General features: G+C 33.9%; 4 protein-coding genes across 4 annotated transcripts in view; 3 read left to right on the top strand and 1 right to left on the bottom strand.

Annotated features, from left to right (window-relative positions):
- Positions 1-8,274: 8,274 nt before the first annotated feature.
- On the top strand, positions 8,275-10,314 carry LOC140446418 (uncharacterized). The gene is made up of 3 exons (XM_072538966.1): positions 8,275-8,726; positions 8,781-9,538; positions 9,824-10,314. Exons 1-3 carry the CDS (start codon positions 8,275-8,277, stop codon positions 10,312-10,314), a joined length of 1,701 nt encoding a protein of 566 aa, XP_072395067.1.
- Positions 10,315-10,359: 45 nt separating this feature from the next.
- Positions 10,360-11,328, top strand: LOC140446417 (uncharacterized). The gene has a single exon (XM_072538964.1). The coding sequence runs from the start codon at positions 10,360-10,362 to the stop codon at positions 11,326-11,328; it is 969 nt and encodes a 322-aa protein (XP_072395065.1).
- Positions 11,329-11,381: 53 nt separating this feature from the next.
- On the top strand, positions 11,382-13,457 carry LOC140446416 (uncharacterized). Its single transcript, XM_072538963.1, has one exon. It carries the CDS (start codon positions 11,382-11,384, stop codon positions 13,455-13,457), a length of 2,076 nt encoding a protein of 691 aa, XP_072395064.1.
- A 1,758-nt stretch (positions 13,458-15,215) lies between these two features.
- The window catches only part of LOC140446799 (microfibril-associated glycoprotein 4-like), a 37,417-nt gene continuing 33,693 nt past the window's right edge, over positions 15,216-18,939 (bottom strand). The window contains exon 6 of the mRNA XM_072539390.1: positions 15,216-15,450. Within this exon, the coding sequence (XP_072395491.1) occupies positions 15,281-15,450 (170 nt within the window). The 3' untranslated portion in view covers positions 15,216-15,280. The remainder of the gene's footprint in view (positions 15,451-18,939) is intronic.

Below are 18,939 nucleotides of genomic sequence, written 5' to 3'. Positions count from 1 at the left end.
ATGTAAAATCATAAGAGAAAAAGTTTTGCCGGCAATATTTTTAACTGGTATGAAAGTTTTTTGCTTGGCAATTTTCGCGAATTAAATTTTGACCTTAAATGAATTAAATTACGAGACGTCAGTCGAGTGATTTTGTCAAAATTTCATAAGCGTAAATTGCCAAAAGGCAACAAACTTAAATAAAACCAGAAGAAAATTTTGACGGTAAATAATTTTCTCTCGAATGATATTCAACAAGACTATTTCACGAGACAATTAAAGCACCATAATGTATGGTCCTAAAGTTTTGGGAAAAATTTCAAAAGCATATAACTCTGACCACAATAATCTTATATTTTTATTAAATTATTCAACAATTTAACTTAACTATCCTCATTATAAATCAAAGTTCAAATGACAGACAAGGGACCATTATTTTCGATTTGCCTAATAATTCCCCTGACACGTTGCATCATCCTTTGGACGACCTCGGCGTCAATTTCTCCAATTTTTGTATATATGCGGCGTCTTAACTGTTCCTGATTTTGTGCTTCCCATCCGTTATTTTAGACTTTCCGACTTAATATTGCCCAGAACTCTTCAATTGGTCGAGCCTGAGGTAGGTTGGGGGGATTGTCTGCTTTCGGTACAAAGGTAATGTTGTTAGTTTCGTACCAGTCCCTTGTGATCCTCGCGTAATGATATGAAGCAAGATCTGGCCAAAAGACTATTTGATCATTTGCATGATGTGTGTTCACAAACTGAAGCAATTTAGAGAGACATCTTTGAATATAAATATTTGCGTTTAAGGCTTCGCCTCGAACAACACCAATGTAGGGCTGTGAGATAAAGCCAGCCTCATAAATAACAAAATACCAAACCACACCATACCAAAATTTTGTCCTCAAATTTTTTCTTACTTTTGAATTTTATTTCATCAGGTACATTTTCGTAATCGTTCGTGTCAAACCCATCGTTACCCTTCATCTCAGAGTTGGACAAAGTAAAATATTTTTCATCGTCCATCACGATCAACTTGTTGACGAAATGCACTCGGCTTAACGCGCGGCAACATCTCGGAATTCTCTCTAATTGATCCTCTGTGTTTTTTGGAGCTGTCCTTCTTTTCCGGTAGATAATATTGTTACTCGATAGGGTCCTGTATACTGTAGTCTTTCCAACATGAAATCTTCTGGCTAGTTTTCGCTGTGAGACCCCAATTTTGTTCTTAGCTGCTTCAATCAGTCTTGCCTCTCTTATATGGTTCAAAATCCGCGGTCGGCCACTTTTACGTAAGTTAACACATTTTATCCCTTCTTCACATTCTCCGATTGTGAGATAAATTGTCGATTTGCTTATGTTTTGATCTCGATAAATATTAACAATATCTCGTTTCGACATACGCCCAACAATATTATAAACATTTCGACGAATATCAATTTTTTAAGACATTTTGCAGAGCACAAACCAAAATATTCTGCTTTGTTTATTAAATGTCAATAACTGATGACATTTCAATTCCATGGCCTTCTTTGTTAAATGCATTTTGCTTCTCAATCAGACCAGATGAAATTTTTCCCAAAACTTTAGGACCATACGTTATCAACGAAACATAATCTTTATTTATTTGTTAACAATATTAAATGTACAATTATTATAAGCTATAGTAGTTTGCCCATTCTTTTCTACCAAAGCATGATTTTGTATATTATTGACCTGTGGCAGTGAGGAACTCGAAGGTCCAGCTTCATTTGTTGTTCTGAGATTTTCGATTAACTTCTGGTGGTGACGAATCCAGCTGCAGATATGGTTTTAGAGAGCTTGCATTTAAGTGACCCGTTAATTTAACTAACTCTTGTTCAGAAACACATTGCTTGAACAAGGCTGCCATGGCTGATTATCGATGACAATGGTTTTTTAGTTTATGTTTTTTTTTTGTGTCTATTCCAATTTTTTCAGCTACATTTTTGTCCACTTAGATACGGTGTTGATTCATTTTGATTTTTTTTATGTTGAAGGCATAACCCTCGAGATTTTTTGCTAGTTCCGTTATGGTAGTACATCTTTCAGGCTTAAAATTTCTCACCCGTAGGGACTCCGAAAATTGGATCAAAATAGAGCGTCTGGGACATTTCTGGAGCGTGTTCAATGGGACATTTTCCGAAACCAATATTTTAATTTCTTCACCTGACTGGCATCCAAATCTTAAATTTTCGTCTGCATTCATGTTATCTGTCCAAAATTAATTACGCCTCAATGATCTTTGTCAAACTGCCAACAATAGAATTACCAGACACCTTCGTGACGGATCTGTCATAATTTTGTCACTGAGAAATCACGGGCAGAAAGTAGTTTTGTCAGTAGGAAACGTGGCGTTGCTATGACGCTTTATCAGTTAAAAATAGTGTATAGTAAAAGCTAAAGTTGTAGGCACGTCACCAAGGTCGTAATTCTAAAGCTAAGCGACCTAAATGCAGCTAGCAATGAAGTTGACCGAAAAATGAACTTGACAAAAACAAAAACCATGTACAACGAGCTTGTGGACGTCAAAGATGTAATAATAGACAACACTGCACTTGGGACAGTAGACAAGTATGTATATCTGGGATAATTAATACATAAATCTGGCTCCTTACTTCCAGAAATTAGCAGAAGAATGTAGAAATATTTTAGTAGATATTCAGTTATATTCAAATCAAAGATGCCAATCCACCTAAAGAAAAAGCATCCGATTAGTGTATACTACGAATCATGACATATGACTGCGAAACTTAAACACTAAAGAAAGAGATATTATCGAAAATCAAACTCAGTCAAAGGTCAACGAGCCATGCATGTTAGGTATAACAAAGACAGATCCAAAAAGAATAGAATGGATCAGACAGAAAACCAAGGTTACTGATGTAATCCATAGAAATAAATCTTTAATAAAATGGCAGTGAGCGGGATCTTTATCGAGAAAAACTGACAATAGGTGGTCCACTAAAATTACAAGGTGGTATCCAAGAGGGATGACATAACATAAGGAAGCAAGCAGGGAGAACATGGCACAGAAAAGCGAATTTTAGACAATCATGGGCAGATATGAATGAATATGTAACGGAGGCTACTTCATAATTGGTAGAATATGCTAAGAATGATGATGATGATATATATATATATATATATATATATATATATATATATATATATTATTAAATTAAATGGCTGGATATAGGGCGTACAAATTAGGACAAATTCGTTAAACTTACTGTGCTTGAATCGGTGTCAATAGAGTAGTATAACTCATTTCAGCATATTCCTACCGCATCAGATACTCGAGCAGGTACAAATTCAACCTTAGAAAGTAAAACGCATGTCTCCTATAACTTGACCACTGCAGTTGTTAGCGTACAGAGGTGCCATCTGTTTGAAGGCCATGAACGGAAACAATTTATTAATATCGTTTTCTGTCCTCTGGGCTATACAAAATGTGTAAAAGATTGAATCTTTTAGCAAAAACTGCTATCGCTTTGTTAAATTAAATGGCCAAATATATAGCCTAGAAGGACAAATTTGTTAAACTTCTTGTACTCGAATCGGTATCTATAGAGTGTTATAACTCATTTGAACATATCCCTAACTCATCAGACACTCGAGCCAGTACAAATTACAAAGTTAAACTCGGAAAGTCAAACTAATGTCTCTTAAAACTTGACCTCTGCAGTGCTTAGCATACAAGGGTGCCACCACATTTTTGAGTATTCAATAGGTAATTTTACATAAACTTTTGCTTATAATTTTGCATAAATACAAGGAGGTTGTTACTTCAGGCAGTGCCGTTGATAATGCTCTGCTAAGTTTTTTCTCTACAGCGTTGGGCCAAATTTAATTTAGCACAACTTATTTTACACCTTAAAAATGTAATAAAAAAAAATCAGCAGTTTGGAGTTGCACGAACTTGAGTTTACTCGAAGCATTGCCCTTCATAACGCTGTACTGGTTTTAAAAATTCACTTATTAATGCCCAAAGTTGTTAATTGTCTCTACAGCTTGGATTAGTGCACTGAGCTGATTCGGCAACTCGAAAAAAGAGTTTTTACTCATGTTTGTTGACTATAAATAGCGATTTGTTAAGAACTAAAAGTATATCCTTATAATATAGACCTTTAGCTATTTAATGGCGTTAATTTTAATTATTAGTTGTTATAGACACAATTTACCTTTACAAATACAAATAATACATATATGTATTTAACCAAAATGGTATTTTGGGTATAAACCACTTAGTCATCCTCAAGTAAGTCTCCTTCTGGGTAGTCACTGTTGGTATTACTAGTATACTTTAAGTTTTTATAAAAAGCATGACAAAAAGTAGTAAAATATGACAGTAATGCCAATAGATCATTATACTTTGGTTGTGATATAACGTTGGTTGTTCGAAACCTAACAAGGTCCAATCTCTTGGTTTTCATCAAAATTATTTTTCAATAAGTTTTCATGCTGTTTTATTTTACTTGCAGTTGAACACAGTTTGACAGAAACCCTTGTTGTGTGTTGATGTCTCTTTTTCTATTAATTAAAGGGTGATTTTGAGATGTTTTGATGTTTACGTCGTACAAAGACCTAAAATATTTAAAATCTTGTAGTTCCATAGTATGTACGCTATATTTTATTGGGGTTTGTCTGACTACCTGCTGCCAGTCCCAGGGCGTTAAAATAGACATATTACGTTTTATTTTTCGCTTTATCAGCGCATGGACAGTGTCCGCCTTTGTGTTATGTTATACTTATTAAGTATCCAAAAGAAACTCATAATACTGCTAACATTTTTATTCTGGTCGTAACAATTGTCCGACCATAGTATGATTTCTTCTATCTCAGTGCCAGGAATAACGTTAGCCGTCCATTTCAGTAATGCAGATCCGAATGAATTTCCAACCCGAGTAGTCCATCATAACTTTTGTCTATATCGGACTCATCTTCTTTATCAAAACTTAAGGCATCTCTAATAATATGCTCTTCATTTTAAACATCATTGCTTTGTGTATTATTTGATTCTAAAATAAAATAAGATTTATAATATTGGTTGTAAAATATTAGATAATATTGCTAGTCTAAGGTTGGTACTAAATCACTACATTAATTTTTTGAGGTTATGATTTTTAATAATTTAAAAATAATGAGTAAAAAAGGTAGCTTACATGTAAATGCAGTAGAAAACTTCGCAGAACTTCTCAGTTGTTCAAGAATCTATTTCCCACGAGAATAATGGTTTATTAATCTTAATATTATCAACAAATGCAGCACTCTAAGTACACCATAAACGGCAAAAGAATTAGACTACTAACAGTCTACCTGTCATCTTAGAGATAAGCAAAACTATGTGCGGCTGTAATTCACATGCATAGAGAGATAAAACATCAAGTCAACATTGCGCGTTGATAATTGTTGCGAAAAAATGTCAAAATTGAAAAAAAATTGGACAGAATGTTGTATCCCTTCGAGGTACAGAACTATAAGAATCAATAAGTTAAAAATTTATAACGCAAATTTATAATGCAAAAGCCACCCCTTCTTCAAAGCAGTTAATAAGGAGTTGAAACACCAAATCCATTTAAATAGATCTCTTTTAGAAGAAAGTTCCAATGCTGTGAAATTTATAAAAATTTAAGAATTTTTTAAAACAATTAAACGTATCTAGAAAAGAAATTGACCGATAGGATCTTAGGAAGTCTCATTCGATTAAGAATTAAAAAATCTTTAATAATAATATCCTTTGCACAAAAAAATATTTTTTACAAAAGTTATTTCAAAAATTAGAAATGGCTAAAAATTCACAATTGTGGATGTCCAGTCGTTAATTTTGGATATCACAATGTGTTTGGGAAAGTATGTAGTATTTATTTTTATATTTTACATTTTTTTACTTTCTATTACTGTACACTAATATGATCTAATTTAATGGTATACTCTAAGTTATTTAAAAAAACTCAATTTTTTACCAGTTCCTCTCCTACAAAGTGATGTAGTGCCAATAAATGCCTCTTTTTAAATTTATTGTCCGTTTTGTCCTTTTAAGTGTATTCTGTTTTTCCCTAAGTGTTCTTAATTGTTTTAGTTTTAATAATTTTAACATATCTGATATCACAATTTCTACCAAAACACAAATCAAATTTACTTTATCAAAAAATTTGATATACAAATTGTATACCCACAAAATTGTACATCTAATTTCGTTCATTGTCATACAACTGTCCTTTTGGTACTACCAAAACCGGTCGTTTTGGTAGTAAAATTAAATTGATTGTAAGTCTTATTTTATTTCTTTTTACCTATTGGAAATGGACTCACACAAGCAACACATTCATGACATGATCTAAGTTATTTGCTTTAAAATATATTGTTTCCTGTTGTTTCGTAAAATCTCATTGTTAAACTAGCTTGAACACACTTAGTCCTAGTTCAAAGAATTTGACTTTCTTTGTTAACTTGGAAAGTATTTTAATGCGCCCTACAATAGAGTTGATTTATGGGATGCACTTGCCCCACGAACCATTGAGCACCCCTTAGAAGTTGTAGGTGCTCATTTTTATTCTTAACAACGCGAAACAATTCTTCACGAGACAACGAACGAAACGCACCCAGTTTTATCGGTTTTCGTCCTGTCGAGCCTCGGCGTTCCCAGGTATCGCGACGTGGTACCAACGATATTCCAATGGCTACGAATACATCAATATTTCAAAAGGTGAGTCTATGTTCTTTGTACAGATAACAGTAATGAGTTAAAGCTAGTTAATTGTCGTAATTTATTTACAATTATATTTGCTATTTTTCGCTACTTTTATTTGCAGTCGAAATATTGCATTTTTGAATTGATACTACTATACGCGCGTTCGACGTTGGAAATTTGTACGGGAGTAAATCGGCAAAATTATTACATATGTAAGATATAGGTGGGAGAAAGACAGAAGATATATTTCGTCTCTCTTTCTCTCTCGAGAATAAAAATATTCCATTTGTAAATATATTATTTTATATTAATTCGGTAGATATATACATTTGGCCAAAGTCTTTTACAAATAAATATTCTTCCTGGAACCTCTATGATTCGTAATAACCGTTCCTTTTTTGGAATACCTTTTTTTTTAAATCAAAGAATGGAAAAATCATAATACCTTTTTTAATACTGTTTCGAAATTTTTTACATTATTTAATTTTCCAAACTATTTTATTTATCATTGAATATTTAGTACATATAGTAGTCATGGGCGTAGAGATAAAAGGGACAAATATATTGATTGTTATTTTTAATTTCTTTTATGTATATGTGTAAATGTATGGAGATCAATCTCAAAAAAGGTCGATTTTATTTTTAAATTAAGATTTTTTGGCATATATGTATATGATAGGAGCGATGTTGTCCATCTGGGAAGAAAGAGTTATTCTTTCACCGATAGTTAATTTAATAAGATTTTGACAATTTAGTGGGGATTTTGAAACGGTACCACAAAGAATCAAAACAATCCAGGGACCTAATGATTTATGCAAGTGCTTTCAAATAATATATTAATTTATTCATGGTCCCATTAAAAAGTATCTTACAAAATGGCACCAAGACGCTATTTATAAAACTGAGGCTTAGTTCAGTTACCTAAAAATTTAGTAATTCAAGTTTTAAGGTTCAGAAAAGAGTTCTTTGGGTTATTTCGTTTTTTTCCATGTTAGCTTATTGAATAAATTCATTTATTTTCGATAGAATATTGTTCAAGATAGTGGCTGCATAATTATTAAAAAGGGGAAATGTCAAGGTTGCCAATAGCAACTAATAATTTATCTGTATCATCTCTGTGTGTGTCAAGCGAGAATAAAAAAGTCAGATCTTGAAATTCATTTTGTATAATTTTATTATAAGAATTTTTCACATTACGAATAGATAAATCATCAGATCATATCTAAGAAAAAGAACAAAACAAACATTGGTCCTTAGAGCTTCGGATATTTGTGCTATTCCACGCCATACAACCTACAAGATCCACGTTTGCCGACAACGTTGAAAGAGACAGTCGCAGAAATACATCGAGTGCTCCTTTGCCCCAGTCTTCAAGTCAAGTATACAATCCGATTGAACACATACTGACGATTTCACTGGACGGGACATCGAATCATCAAAAATCAGGGAAGTGAGCTTTTGTTCCTTACTTATCTGCCTTTCATTTCAATTTCCTAACTTAGACTTCTTCAATCTTGAAATTTATTGTTCATTGTTAGTTTACTTTGACACATAATAGTTAAAACATTTAAATTTGAATTAAAATGGGGGATTTGCCTACGTTAAAAAAGATAAGAGCATCTCTTAAAGCGCGATTAACCTCATTTATTAAATTCATTGATAGGGACTCAACCCACGGTGAGATGAATGAGCCAACTCGCGCTGAAATTGAATTGCGCATCGAAAACGCGAATAGTATTCATACTCAATATCAAGAAACCCAATTAAAAATAGAAAGTTTACTGGACGCAATAACCGAGGAAGAAATAAATTACAGAGAAACGTTCGAAACATCATTTTATTCAGTTATAATTAAGGCAAAACAACTGTTGACAACAACCTCAGCTAGTGCCTCCAGTACATCTAGTCCTACTAGTGAACATTTTGCATCCAATCATACATATACAACCTCCAATATAAAACTTCCTTCTATTGAATTGCCAAAATTCAGTGGCAACATAGAAGAATGGTTAGATTTTCATGACTTATTTGATTCGTTAGTTATAAAAAATAATAGTATATCTGAAATACAAAAATTACATTATTTAAGAGCATGCATAACAGGTTCTGCTGAGAGAGTCATTGCTTCTATACCTCTCTCTGCTTCTAATTTTACTGTTACATGGAATCTTTTGGTTGAGAGATATTCTAACAAGGAATTGTTGTTGCATAACCATATTAAAGCCATCTTCAATTTAAAGGCAATCAATAAAGAAGGTTCATTTTCAATCAGAAATTTAATTGATAAATTTTGTAGCAATCTTAGAGCTTTGGAGGCATTAAAACAACCAGTGGAACATTGGGATGCCCTTCTCAAATATATTCTTTTGGAAAAATTAGATTCTGAATCTGTGAAAGAATGGGAGAAGGCCAACAATGGTAAAGTCAGTCAAGTTTCGGACCTCATATATTTCCTAAAAACGAAGGCAGATACTCTAGAAAGATATAATCTAAATAAACCCAATATTCAAGGGACTTCTGTCAATAATCATGTCAAATTCAGACACAACAGTACTAAGGCTCTTGTAAGTACAAAATCTTCTTTTCTTTCTTGTCCTTTATGCAACCAGCAACACAAACTGGTTCACTGTAGTCAATTTCATTCATTAGACATTCCTGCCCGTATCAATAAAGTACGTAGATTTAAATTATGCTTGAATTGTCTGCATTCTGGACATCAACAAGCTACGTGCAAATATGGCGAATGTAAGAAATGTAACCAGAAACATCATACTCTTCTCCATGAATTTATTGAAAATCCACTAAATCCATTGTCTCAGTTTAATGATCAAGTAGTTGCTTCTCAGAGTAGCTCTCAGACACTTTCTAATACTTCTCAAAATCAACAAATCCTTCTATCAACGGTTGTTGTCCAAGTTCGTGACCATTTAGGGGTTGCTCATAATTGAAGAGCTCTTTTAGATAGTGGAGCTCAATCTAATTTTATCACATCAAGTTTAGTTGATTTGCTGGGTATTTCAAGGGAGCAGGTTAACATTTCTGTAGTGGGTATCGCTCATGTTTCTTCTAAAATAAATCACAAATGTAATATTGTTATTAACTCTTTACAAACTATATATTCTTTCCCCCTAGAGTGTTTAATCATTCCACAAATATGTGGACAACTTCCAGTTTGTCAAATTGATGCATCTTCGTTGCCCATACCTGCAAATATTCGTTTATCAGACCCAAATTTTCATACTCCTTCGGAAGTAAATATTCTGATCAGTGCTAGTATTTTTTGGGACCTGCTATGTGTGGGTCAGGTCAAGTTAGGAACTGAAAAACCCATACTTCAGAAAACTAGATTAGGGTGGATCATTTCTGGTCCTTTAATAAATACCAGGGTGAATAGTCAGCAATCTACCATATGTGGATTATCACACAATATCGAAACTGACGACCTTTCTAGGTTTTGGGAGATTGAGGAGTGCTCAGGTACTAAACTTCAGTCTCCAGAAGAGTTATTGTGCGAGGAGCACTTCAAATCAACCTTTAGGAGAAATTTGGATGGTCGGTTCATTGTGTCCATTCCTTTTAAGTCACAGGTTGACTCTTTGGGAGAATCCAGATCAATAGCTTAAAGAAGGTTCTATAGCTTAGAAAAAAGGCTTCTTAATGATCCTATCATGAAGGAGCAGTATGTTGCATTTATGGAGGAATACTTGTCTTTAGGCCACATGTCAAGAGTTACTGATTGTACTTTACCAGTACATAGTTATTACTTTCCTCATCACGGGGTGATGAAGCAGGACAGTCTCACTACAAAACTCAGAGTAGTGTTCGATGGTTCCTGTCCGTCATCATCTGGTCATTCGCTCAACGATCTTCAGATGGTAGGTCCCGTCATGCAGAATGATTTGATATCTATCCTGTTGAGATTTAGAAGGTATCCATTTGTTGCATCTGCGGACATTGCCAAAATGTACCGCCAAATTCTTATTGATGATACTCAACGGTGTCTCCAAAGAATCTTATGGAGAAATCATTCGAAAGATCCTCTTCATTCATATGCATTAAATACAGTTACTTATGGCTCTACGTCAAGTAGTTATCTAGCCACTAGATGTCTCTATCAGCTATCATTAGAGCATTCTGATACATTCTCTCAAGCTTCTAAAATCATAGCTGAAGACTTCTATGTTGACGACTTGTTAACTGGTTCTGATTCGTTAGAGGACTTAATCCTTAATTGTAAACAAGTCTCTGAAATTCTTTCAAAAGGTTGCTTTCCACTTAGAAAGTGGACGTCAAACAATTCTTCATTTCTTAAGTCCATCCAGGAATCTATTTCATTAGACACTCCCTTCCTTTTTGGTGCCAATGAAAACACAAAGACACTTGGGTTACAACGGTGCCCTAGTTTAGATTCATTGTCCTATTCTATTGATTCAAATGTTCCTCCCAAAATTATCACTAAAAGATCAATACTTTCTGGTATTGCTCAAATATTCGACCCTTTAGGTCTCTTAAGTCCATCAATCATTAAAGTCAAAATCCTTATGCAACTCCATTGGTTAGAGAAGACTGGGATGAAGGAGTGCCATTGCATATTCAGTCTGAGTGGTTATCTTTCAGAGATCAGTTGCATGAGTTGAATAAATTGCAAATTCAAAGAAATGTAGTTCTCCCTAATTCTGTTCTTATTGAAATGCACGGATTCTGTGACGCAAGCGAAGTTGCTTATGGCGCAGCCATATATATTCGCAGTGTTGATAAAAAGGGTAACATTTTTATAAATTTACTTTGTGCTAAAAGCAAAGTAGCACCTGTAAAGAAGCTGAGCATACCTCGCCTGGAACTTAGCGGAGCTTTGATCTTATCACGTCTTTCTAAAATGGTTATTACTTCTTTGAATATTCAGTTCAATAAGATTTTTCTGTGGTCTGACTCAACCATTACCTTGGGCTGGATAAAAACTTCGTCACATGTACTAAAAACTTTCGTTGGTAATCGTGTTTCAGAAATTCAGTCCAACACAGATCCCGAAAATTGGAGACATGTACCTACGGATTGTAACCCTGCTGATTTACTCTCTCGAGGAATTGAACCTCAGGTTCTAAGCTCTTGTTCATTTTGGTGGCACGGCCCATCATTCTTGCTAGATTCTCCTGAAACTTGGCCAGTTCAAGTATCTTTTGATAAAGAAAAACTTCCAGAGTTTAAAACTATTAGCAACCAATTTATGATAGTTTCGTCTACTCCATTATTTGATTTTGAAAAATATTCGAGTTTTTCAACCTTGGTAAGGTCAGTTGCTTACTCTTTGCGTTTCTACTACAATTCTCAACGAAAGAACAAGGCCACCCGTGTTTTGGGGCATTTAACCACGCAGGAGATTAACAATTCTACCCTTACTCTAGTTAAGTTGGTACAAGCTGAAGGTTTCCCATCTGAGATTCAGTGCTTAAGAAGAGGTAATGCAGTTTCTTTTAAAAGCAGAATCTTATCACTTAATCCCTTTTTAGATCCAGAAGGATTACTCAGGGTCGGTGGTAGATTAAGTAATTCAAACTTTTATTATCAAAAGAAACATCCTATTCTAATTCAATCTAATCATAAGTTTACTATTCTATTTTTTCGTCAAGAGCATTTCAAGCTGTGCCATGCAGGACCTCAACATCTCCTAGCTCACGTGCGTGAGAAATATTGGCCTTTACATGGAAAATCATTGGCTAGGAGAACGGTTCGCGAATGCTTGCGTTGCTTTCGCTTCAATCCCGATCAAGTTAATCCCATCATGGGAGATCTTCCCCAATCAAGAGTCACCCCCTCATTTCCATTTGCTGTTACAGGAGTTGATTATGCTGGTCCATTTGCCCTCAGAACTAGTCGTCATAGGGGTGCTTCTTCATATAAAGGTTATATTAGTTTATTTGTTTGCCTATCGACAAAGGCCATTCATTTAGAGGTGGTAACGGATCTTTCCACCGAAGCCTTTATGGCGGCAATAAAACGATTTATAGCTAGAAGGGGCAAACCATGTCAGATGATGAGTGATAACGGAACCACATTTGTGGGTGCCAACAATTCTTTGTTGGAATTGGGTAACATTTTGAAAACCAATGGTAATAAATTCCCTGATATGTGTGCTAAATCTGATATAAATTGGAAGTTCATACCGGCTCATTCTCCTCATTTTGGCGGTATCTGGGAGGCTGGAGTCAAATCGGTGAAGGCTAACCTCAAACGAGTTATGACAGATACGAAATTAGATTATGAAAGATTTGTTACATTACTAACTCAGATTGAAGGAGTATTAAATTCTCGTCCTTTGAGTGCCTTGTCTTCTAACCCTTCTGATCTTTTGCCTTTGACACCAGCTCACTTCCTCATTGGAAGAGCCATGGATTCCGTTCCAGAAATAAATCTATCAAACTCATCCATTACCAGTTTGTCTAGATTCCAGCAGTTGCAGCAACTTCGCCATCATTTTTGGAAACGTTGGTCTCTGGAATACATCTCCGAATTGCAAGAACGGAGGAAATGGAAAGTCAACCAATCTAAAATTCAGACTGATACACTCGTCCTCATCAAAGAAAGAAATTTACCTCCTTTAAACTGGTGTCTTGGGCGCGTAGAAGTTTTGCATCCCGGCGCTGATGGAGTTACACGTGTGGTTACCATAAGAACTTCAAAAGGACTTATAAGCGAGCTGTTACAAACATTTGTCCACTTCCGGTTCCTAGTGATCAAAGTGAAGGTGCAATCACGTCTTAAGTTCTAGAACTGTTAATGCGTCTTAGTTAAAGAACATTTGTTTGATTTTTAAACTTAAAAGTTTATAATAATTATTGAAGACGTATTTGTTTATTTTTTATTGCATGTAATGCATTTCCTCATTTACTTGCTTACCTGTTAAATTGAAAGCGATCCTTTCAAGGTGGGGGGCATGTTCAAGATAGTGGCTGCATAATTATTAAAAAGGGGAAATGTCAAGGTTGCCAATAGCAACTAATAATTTATCTGTATCATCTCTGTGTGTGTCAAGCGAGAATAAAAAAGTCAGATCTTGAAGTTCATTTTGTATAATTTTATTATAAGAATTTTTCACATTACGAATAGATAAATCATCAGATCATATCTAAGAAAAAGAACAAAACAAACAATATATGTTGAATATATTGTAATTATCTCCACAATTTATGAGAACAAACTATATACTAAAATTTTTATCCATTTTAATATTTATTATTAAGAATTCAATAGTTATTGTCTGTCTGTTTTTCTGCCTTTATGTGCTATAACCATAAAGGAAAAATCCTAAAAACTTGATACTTGATACATAGTTTGGTCCAAGGTCGAACGCTATTGAATTTCTTCTTCTTATTCTTATTCTTTATAAGCAATTCTTCTGGTTCATTGACGATTTAATACATCTATGGAAGGTTGTCAATCCGTCTTTTGCCCGGCCGTCCGATACTTCTGGTGACTTACCTCTTGCTATTTTGACGACACGGGTCTCCCCCATTCTGCTTATGGGGTTATTCCATTTTAATTTATTCTACTTATTGTCTATTCACATACACTGTACGGTACATTTTCTTCTAACGTGTTCGCTTCTCTTTCGATCTCTTAGCGTATTTTCTGTAACTCTTTTCAGTACTCTCACTCTCATCTCTGCCGTTTCTAGTAGCCTTTGTGTTGTGGCTGTGTCGTATCTTGTTTCTGAGACATGTCATTATTGGTCTTACACTGACTTTATAAATTTCTGACTTCATCTCAGTGTTAATGTGTCTGTTTCGCCATATTATAGTGTTATTAATTCATCTTGTCAGTCTATCTGCTTTTTGTACTTGATTTCTCACTTCTTTGTCCAAGACTCCATAGCTGCACAATGTAGATCCATATTAGTTTAATAGTATTTTATTTCCATTGCTTTTCATCAAAATATTGATTCAATCCTTCATTTACTATACTACTATTACAGGCCAAATGTTGTTTATATACAGCAAACGATGTACCATATACCTATATACCTAATTATATTTCTCTTTCTGCTCTCTCTTACCTATAGCATTACATATGTAATGATTGTGGACTGGACTAGACCCACTGGACTGCCACACCCGCTTTTTTCTTCATTATTATTTCTAAATTAATTTAACCAGCGATCTCCAAGTTTTATACACACAACACAATTAACTATTGGGTCAAATTTAATGTAGCACAGCTCAAATTAAAGCTTTTTTTATGTACTTTTATTCATTATAGTGCTGATTTTACTCAAGATATTGATTTGATGTAATAAAAATAAAAGTAATAAAAAAACACCGTTTTTTTTTAACTTAAAAGAACAACAAAAAAATATAACTAACAGTTGGGAGTTGTAAACACTTAAACACCTAGAGGATACTCCAGGCATTGCTCTTTATAACTCTGTGGTGTTTTCAAAAATTTACCAATTAACGCACGTTTTTTCTCTACAGCTTGGAATATTTGGTGTCATGTAAAATAAATAACTACTGAAAATGCATAAAAACTTTATTAAAATAATATTACACAAAGAGGCACATTTGATTACGTATATATTCTTTTATTAATAAGTATTTATTCTCCAATTGGTCTTATCATCATTCTTGAACCAGCCAAATTTACATGTGCTGATTTTAAAGGATACCAATTAAGACCATGTGCTAAATATGCATTAGGAAGTTCCACAGTCATATATTTTCCATTAAGATTGCTGGTATGGCAAGCTGTATACCACCAAGCACCCTCTACAACATAAAAAAGTATTAGCTGTATAAGATAAAAGAGAAAAAAATATAATTATAGTGCATGTTCATTCCACACTATTTCCATTAGAATATTTTCTTTACTACTCTGCTCCATATCACCCTGTTTATAGACTTCTTTGTATGTGGTCTACATATCTTAATCATTTGATATTTGTGTTTTTTGTATCTACTCATATTTAATAATAGTAATTTTGGTTTCGGAATAGTCAAGAATATTTTAAGTCACTCAGTCTATTAAACTATATAAACAAGGAACAATTTATTTTTAAGAAAGCAATGAAAGCGGTAGTAGACAAATAACTGTCGTTTTTGTAATAGCTCATTCTTTTTCAGTCCCTTTTAAAATAACGTGGTTTTGTTACTATACGAAAAAATACTAAAAGAAAGCAGTGGACACCAGTTGCATTTGAACACATCATTGCTGCGATTCGTTGATTTTGCATTATAGATCCGGGTGCATATTTTTCAAATAGTGCAGCGAGAGTTTTCGCTGGCAACATTTTGCAGTTTAAACCAGACTTATCCGCATTGAAGACTTGATGGCAGATCAAACCATATTCATCGATCATAGCTCGTAACCTTCCTTTATATTCGTCAACGACTTTTACACTTGCGGTTCACATTTGTTTACTTCGATTGTGTATACCGTAGCGGATTTTGAACTTTTGCAACCAGAACCTGGTTTCTTTAAATGAAGGATCGCCATTTAATTTCATGTTAGAAAACAATGCTTCTTCGGCAATAATTGGTCCAGCCAAATGAATAACATCGCTTCTTTTTTGAATGAATTACAAATACAGAGCCGTGTCGAGTAATTAATTTGTGGCTTTACGGGTCGACAAGACAAAAACATTTGTATTGATAACATTCTTGTCTTGTCTTGAGAAAAAAATAAGATATTTTAAACATCTTCCTTGACGTTTTCTTGACATCTTATATCTTGTTTTGACTTAAGAAATTTTAAGATCTTGAAATTTCTTGATTACCTGTTTCGGTGATTCCCCGGCGACCGTTTTTATTGCGTTGCGTGCTAACACGGCCATCTGGTGGCTCCAATGCCACTAGTTCCCAACTGTGCAATTGCATGCGTTATCCCGTTTCTTTAAGTAAGGTTAATGTTACAAAGTACTAGTCTGTATCGGTTTCGTTATATTTTTGATGTCAGTTTGTGAATATTGGTGATAAAAATACATTATATTAAAATTACCTCTTATTTTACCATGGGTGACAGTGATTCTTCAGTAAAAAGTGTGTCTGCTGAGTCGCTTGGCTTTAATTCTGGCTCAGAATATTTACCAAAAAGCAATAGATATAAAGACAGACATAAGCGTTACGGTTTAAGTAATTATAAAATAATCAGTGAGACAAACGTGACTACTAGTCCGAGTGAAAATACTGATAATGAAAAAAATGAAACCAGTGAGACTGTAGCTGTCTGCGATAGTGACAGCAAAAGGAAAAAGCAGCAGCATTTAACAATACAGGATAGTGGTAGTACTAGTCTTAGAGGCTATACTGGCACTACAGACAGAAATTAATTTTGTTACTTTTTGAAATTGAGATGAAGCCCAATACCAACGACAAAAAAAAACAAAAATGATAAGTTAGCCAAATGTAAACCATGTTTTCAGAAAAATAATAAAAGTATTTTCCTAAAAATGAAAAATTCTGGGACTTCTGGTTTAAATTTTTTTTTTTTTTTTCAAACAAAATAACGAGTTTTCCTAAGGGGTGCCGGATCGAAGCAAGTTTCAATGTTCTGCGTTAAGTGAAAGTGGGAGTAATAGTATTTTAGATTGGATGAACCGAAGTCAGAATAAAGAAAATCTAAGTTGAGATTTATTAAAATAGTTCATATAATACTAACTTTTTGAAATTAGAGGGGGGTATTAGGGGGAAAGGGGGCCAAATGTAGTTGTAAGGGGTGATGGAATGTAAGTTAATCATTTCTAGGATTTTGGAGTGGTAAAGACTTTCATTTTACAAGCACCTGTTTAACTTGCAATGTTTTTTTGTGTGTATATCTGTATGTATATTCAAGTCAAATCTGGCAATTATCAACAACTGATTGAACTGAAATTTTGCACACACATTTAGTTTGCATGACAAAATATGTTTTATTTATTTAAGAGTTAGGTAATTTTAATTCAGTCATGCTTAAAGGTAGCTTAGTGTTTAGTGGTGCTCGAACAAATGTTTCAGGGACCGAAAAGCTTCAAATTAAACCTAAAACTGTGTTTCAATCAGCATCTTCAACGATTAACCTAAAAAATTATTAAGCAGTAAAAAAATCCCGAAGAAAAGGTATATTTTGACATGTTGACATACAACAAATATTTCACATTTTAATCACTATGTTCAGATTTAATTTTATGTCAGTTAAACAGGTAATAATAGTTGATCCCTGTCTAAGACGGTATCTGAGGAGGATGATAAATTTGGCCAGTTTTTCAGCCCATATGAGTGTCGAAAAAATATTCTATTTAATAGTGTAATGTATTTCTTAAGTATATCAATTTTTGTAAATTAACAACTCATTCAAGAAAATTAGAAAGAGAAGGTGTATGGCTAATTTCATGTTGATCAATTAAAAATGCGAGTACGATTGTACTGACAAAAAAATCTCCCTTTCTTTCCATATATACATAGGTGCATACTCGAATTTGTTTTAAAAATCTGCCCAATACATTTGTATTTTTTTTTGTTAAAGAAGCTTTTATTTAAATGCTCTAAAAAAAGGAAAATACATATTAAATTAAACATATAAATTTTTTTCCACAATTTATGTGATATAAAGGCATATCGCGAGATTTATCTGTGTAGATAAACAAGAATAAGAATATTTAAGTAAATTACTTTACTTTACTTAATCAGTAGAACCCATTTGTACCTTTCGGTGTTGGGTCGTTTACAATACCATTCATTAAATTACAATATTTGACAGTCTTCTGAGGTGTCCTAGCTCTTAACGAACTTTCTCCATTCCTTCCTATTGGATGCCATCTGTGTTGCTTCCTGCCAAGTCTTACCCTTACTCTGCAGTATCTGCGAGATGTCACTGTTCCATTCTTTAATGGGTCTTCCTCTTCTGTTCTTTCCTATTGGTTTGGCGTCACACACTCTTTTTACTTGTCTATTATTGTCCATCCGGGTTAGATGTCCGAACCATGCCAATTTTTTCTCTTTAATTGACTCGAGTATTGGTTTGATTTTGAGTCTTTCTCTTATTTCTTCATTTCTGATTCTATCAGTTCTTTTTACTCCTATCGTTCTTCTGAGGTATTTCATCTCTGCTGCCTGAATTCTGCTCTGATGTCTTTTGTTTAATATCCAATTTTCTGCTCCATATGTCACTGTAGGTCTATATATTGTTTTGTATATTGTCATCTTGGTCTTTGTTGATATTTCTTTGTTATTAAGGAATCCTCTATTTAGTGCTTGGAATAGTTTTCCTGTGTTTTCCATTCT

Source organism: Diabrotica undecimpunctata, chromosome 7 (genome assembly GCF_040954645.1).
Source record: "Diabrotica undecimpunctata isolate CICGRU chromosome 7, icDiaUnde3, whole genome shotgun sequence".
Classification (NCBI taxonomy): domain Eukaryota; kingdom Metazoa; phylum Arthropoda; class Insecta; order Coleoptera; family Chrysomelidae; genus Diabrotica; species Diabrotica undecimpunctata.
Note: the sequence above shows the minus strand (reverse complement) of the source record. Positions and strands in the feature narration are given on the sequence as shown.